The sequence below is a fragment of the Prosopis cineraria genome, unplaced genomic scaffold (assembly GCF_029017545.1).
Source record: "Prosopis cineraria cultivar Desert tree isolate PC_DT_omini unplaced genomic scaffold, ASM2901754v1 PC6, whole genome shotgun sequence".
NCBI classification, from domain to species: Eukaryota; Viridiplantae; Streptophyta; class Magnoliopsida; order Fabales; family Fabaceae; genus Prosopis; species Prosopis cineraria.
The window spans coordinates 23,607,764-23,612,947 of NW_026555337.1; the positions used below are offsets into that span (position 1 = coordinate 23,607,764).

At 29.3% G+C, this 5,184-nt stretch overlaps 1 protein-coding gene across 1 annotated transcript; it reads right to left on the reverse strand.

Annotated features, from left to right (window-relative positions):
• Positions 1–508: 508 nt before the first annotated feature.
• LOC129314013 (probable LRR receptor-like serine/threonine-protein kinase At5g10290) lies at positions 509–2,849 on the reverse strand. Its single transcript, XM_054957393.1, has 3 exons — positions 2,804–2,849; positions 1,263–1,334; positions 509–792 (listed from the first exon to the last, which is right to left on the reverse strand). The coding sequence occupies exons 1-3, from the start codon at positions 2,847–2,849 to the stop codon at positions 509–511; spliced, it is 402 nt and encodes a 133-aa protein (XP_054813368.1).
• Positions 2,850–5,184: the final 2,335 nt, after the last annotated feature.

Here is a 5,184-nt window from a genome sequence, read left to right on the forward strand (position 1 = left end):
TTTGGACTTCTAGTTGATCATTGAGGTCTATCTTTTAACTTGAAGTGAAGAAGTTAATGACCACCCTCCTTTTGTTGTAAAGATTTAAATATGAAATTTTATTTTGTAAATTTTATTGTAGGAGCTCCACATAACTATAGTTAAAGCCTTTATATGTGTATTATGCTTGATTTGTTTGGTAGAAGGAGCATAGCTCCTTGTTGAATGCTATTTGTTACTAAAAGAAAATATTGTTGTAGAAATCTTGAAGTCTTATTTTGAGAATGGTCATGTTGAAATTTTAAAAATAAAATAAAATACAACCTTTTGCTTTTATTATTCATATTGAAAATAGTTCGATTTATTGTTAGATATATTTATGGTTCAGAACTTAGGATTTCTTAACTTAAGGCTTTCGGAATATGAGTTTTGTTCCTATATTTCGTGCTAGTCATGCCTTATTTTCAGGGTGTGACATTTACAATCAATGTGTCCTTCAAATGCCAAAAAAGAGAGGGTATCTCTGAGGTTAACTTATTAGTATCCAAGTAAAGTTCTTGTAGGGAGGTAACATTCCTATGGGATGCGGTATTGACCCAGAAAACTTGTTCCCACTTAGATATAAATATGAAAGTCTTGAGATTCCACATAGCTCTTCAATGATGGCGCCATGGAGCTTATTGCTTTCAAGACTCAAATACTGAAGATCATGCAAGCTACCAATTTTTGTTGGAATTGGTCCATTCAAAATGTTTTCTTCTAAAGATAGTTCGTATAAATTAGTGAGATTCCCATAAGTTGATGGAAGACTACCTGATAAAAAAATTGTTAATGAGATCATTACATAACTTTTCAAAGCTGATATGTTAAAAATATTTGATTTGTCTAGTGACAACTGTAACAAGTCAAGCTTACATAGATTTCTTATTTCTACATATGTACTAAATATAGAAGTAAAATAGCAATTGAAGTTTAGTAAAGTTATATTTGAAGTTACTAACAAAAATAATGACAAAGATAAGTAATTAACTTCATATACCAATGGTGTTTGCTTTAATGTTAGGTCACAAATGTCATCACCCTAGATTTTACCTTTCAGTTCAGATATATGTTGTTGAAGCATAGTCAAGTGTCTATTGCCTCCTAATATGCAGCTAGAAAGCTCATTAAAATTTAAATATGGCAACCAAGGAAACCCAAACTAACACTACTATGATTGCTTATTTGTAAAATTTCTTATTAAAAGAAAAATGATTAGTACTTATAATTTAATGTAAGGATACCTTTTAAGTTATTGTAACCAAGATTTAACATTTGAAGCATAGTTAAGTTTCCAATGTCTCCTGGTAGATTTCCTGCAACAATAGAAAATCATAATGCTATTACGGTTAAAAATCTAGATGTTATATTGAATGAAAAATGAACAACAGTTTTGTGGATACTTTTTATGTTATTTGAAAGTTATTTTATAAATTCAAATTTTGATATGGTATAATAAAAGTGAGGGTACAGAATAATGCATGGTGACAAGCTTTTATTATCCTGGAATTTCAGGAAATGGTTGGCTAAAAGTGATGGCATGTGGAGCTTTGTGGAGATGGGTTGCTATATATATATATATATCCAAAAATGGTTAATCAAGATATATCCAATTAATGGGTTTATACAAAAAAAAAAAAAGTATAACTAATGACCACTTTAGGTTACCCTTTAAGAGGAGTAATCACCTTCGATAATATGATAGTTATTGTTCAAAAATTCAGCCGTTTAAAGTAGATCATATATTCCCTCTAGACCACAATATAATTCATTGTTAAATAATTTATATTTTTAAAAAAATTGGTTAAATACTGATTTTTAAAAAAATTTCACATCTTTCCAATTACTTATTTGCCCTTGAGTAGAATGAATATAACATTTGACTTATCCAAAACACCCTCATTAATTGCTTGAGTGAAATATAATGAAGTAAGGGTATAATTGAATACACACACACAATGCCTTATATTTGGACCAAGCAAGGTTTCTAGAAAACACTATATATTATGGTCTGGAGGGAGTATTATGTAGAAGAGAAATGGGTGTCCCATGGCATTCGTGTGGCTTAGGAACCTAGCTTGAGTAAGGCTTCTCCTTTACAACTAGTTAACGCTACTCGATGATATGGAGAAAATAAAGAAAATAATATGTCTCAAAGAGTTTGATTTTCCATTAGACTATAAGGTAAAATGAAAATAAAAAATTAGAACTAAAATTAAATATATTGAAAATAATTTTTGTCCAAGTATATTATTGAGGTTCATTTACGAGGCTACAATCAACAATTAGACAAGTTTTTTGTTTTTTTAATCATAGGTGTTTTATTTAGTATATCATTGTCATACATCAGAGTGGAGGATGGAATTGGGGCGGGTTGGCTGCAATGATTCTTAGACAACTGAGATTTAAAAAATATACGAATTAATTTTATACTTACTAAAACGAAATACCAAATTTTTATTTTATTTTTTATTGTTTTGTCCTACTAGATATTTGAAGTCATGCCCAAGCAGTTGACGGCCAAGCAATGAACAGCAAAGATAAAAGTCAGCTGGTTACTTTATATTTTTTTTTTCAAATTAGGTTTAATATATTCTCCTGGGATTTTGTTTATTTTTGTAACTGTAATTTATTTTGTCATGGAGGATTTTCATTATATTGAAAATAAGAGATATGAAATTCCAATTTGTTCTATGGTCTGTATTAATATTAGTGCACAAAAGTGCAATCAAAACATATATGCTATGATTAAATTTAGAGATTTGATGCCTTGGGTGATACATACCTGTGAACGAGTTCCTTCTAATTGCAACTGTTTGAGCTGCTTGCATTGTATCCAACTAGATGGTATAGCTCCAAATAATTTGTTGTATCCAAGATTCAAAAGTTGTAATTTTGAAAGTCCATGACATATATTAGAAGGAATGCGTCCCCACGAATTATTCGAACTTAGATCAATTTTTTGCAACTCTGATATATTGAAGATAGTTAACGGCATTTGGCCAGAAAATTGATTCTTTCCTAAATATAGAACTCTTAGGCTTTTAAGATTACCAATCTGTTCAGGAATGTCTCCTGCAATGTGATATCAAAATGACTCTCGTCAAATTTATTGTGATCAATGAAAAACTTCTTATTCCTCCTTGATTTACAATTTCGAATTCAATTTACAGCTGCAATAAACTAGGGGAGTTAATTTCAATAAAGTGACATATAGCTTTGAATAAAATAAAGATGGTAAACCTATAAGTGGAGTTATTGTACAATGAGCATGATAATCAATAAAAAAACCAAAATTTATAGTGATGAATCAAAATATAATTTTTAAGGATGCAAATAAGTGGAGAAAAAATTAAAATGCTCTTGGACCCTAATGAAGTTGCAAAAATTTATTGTCTTTTGGTATTTACCTCTACTTCAAATAAAATTATATGTTCAGAGTTTTTGGTTTGTGCAGAGTTGGCAATTAGAGACTATTAGACCGAAAGAACTTTATTACCACAAGAACTTATATGTTAAAATATGTCACTCGTATCTTTATTAGCTAGCTAAATAGGCATTGAAAATTCACATATTCAATTAAGATGAAAATACTTTTTCAGAATCATACATATTTAATGAACCAACAAAAGTGATAACTGGTAAACTTCAACTTGTTTTTATGTGTGGCCAAAAAAACTTTTTTAATCACAATTAATTAACAACTACAGGAATAATTAGCCAAACATATTTGTTTAACAATTATTTTTCTTATATTTTCCCCAAAAATTGACTTTATTCCAAATAAGTAATGGAAAAAAGAGAAGTCATGGCAGTATTAAAAAAATGATGATGTGAAAAAATAAAAGAAGATAATGAAAATGTTGAGATAGAGCTACAAAGACATAGACAATCCATAATATATTAGTTCAATATCTCTCATCTCTTTATGTAGATAATTAAAAGGAAACTCTTCATGGAATTGTGAACGAAATAACAAGAAGAAAAAAAATATATATCGGGAGATTCAAAAGAAAGAGCATGGAGTTGGAGAGGCAAATCTTCATGAAATCAATAGAACAATATTAATTATATGCTTAGTCTTGTTTTTTAGCCCAAAAGATTGAGGTGATTAACTAGAGTAATACTTCTATTTGATGGACACTAAAGTTTTGCAAAATTTTGCAACATAATTCTTGTGCATGTGAACCACAAATTTGAATGTGTAGTTGAGGGCTATAAAGTACAACAATTAAAGATGGTGAAATATATAAATGTAAATAATGGCTTTCATGTTGCTTTCAAGAGCATTAGAATGCAGAAAGCAAGACAAAGAAAACGGTGTGGGTTGTGATGTTAATGGGTTCATATGTTTAATTTTAGAAGATCACCCGTTTTCTTAGGATTACTACTTGTGATATGATTAAAACACTCAAATGAAAAGGAAAAACAGAAATAAAAAACAAATTTTCTAACGGTGCTGATAAATTCATTTAAAAGGTTAAAAAAGTATTAATATTATGTTTTGATGAAGGTTTGCATACCTTGTAAATTATTCACAGCGAGGTCTAACTCTTGGAGCATATTCAAACTCCCAATTTCTCTTGGTATGTGGCCGGACAAGTTATTATGAGCCAAGAACAGTATTTTAAGACTTGTAAGATTACAAATTGATCTGGGAATTTCTCCTGCAATATGCATGACAAGATAAAATAAAAAAAAAAAACACACATTATTATGAGTGGTAATGCATAAATAAATCATAGTGAAAACAAAATTGAGTAAGTATTTTTTTTTTGAAAGCATTTTTCTACAACTAGTCTTTTTTCATAGTTTTTTTTTTTTAACGCCCAACCATGCATTGCAGATCATGCAAATGCAGCCCATGTGATAAAATAAATAAATAAGGTTGTTGCATGCTCCCTTTTCCCTTTTACCCCCAAATTAAGTTTGGGGAGTGATTGAATCAAAATATAAGCTGTTGTTATTATAAAAATATACTCTTGTTTGTCTTTCAAGGCATTAAAATTGTAATTATGTTTGAAGCAAAAAGGTAGACATTAATTTAAATTAAAAAATGAGAGAAATTGTGTTGACACAGCTTGACTGCACTATTATTCTTATATTTTTTTTCAAAAATTGGTTTTACAAACATGCATGTCAAAACCTTCTTGAGGCATGTTCTAA

What these genes read in the sequence shown, in the direction of transcription:
- LOC129314013 (XM_054957393.1), bottom strand. Translation starts at nt 2,849, where the DNA reads ATGCAAGCAGCTCAAACAGTTGCAATTAGAAGGAACTCGTTCACAG. An exon ending in TAGAAGGAACTCGTTCACAG is followed by an intron (nt 1,335 to 2,803) that starts GTATGTATCACC and finishes CTATTGTTGCAG; the next exon opens with GAAATCTACCAGGAGACATT. An exon ending in TGGTTACAATAACTTAAAAG is followed by an intron (nt 793 to 1,262) that starts GTATCCTTACAT and finishes TTTTTTTATCAG; the next exon opens with GTAGTCTTCCATCAACTTAT.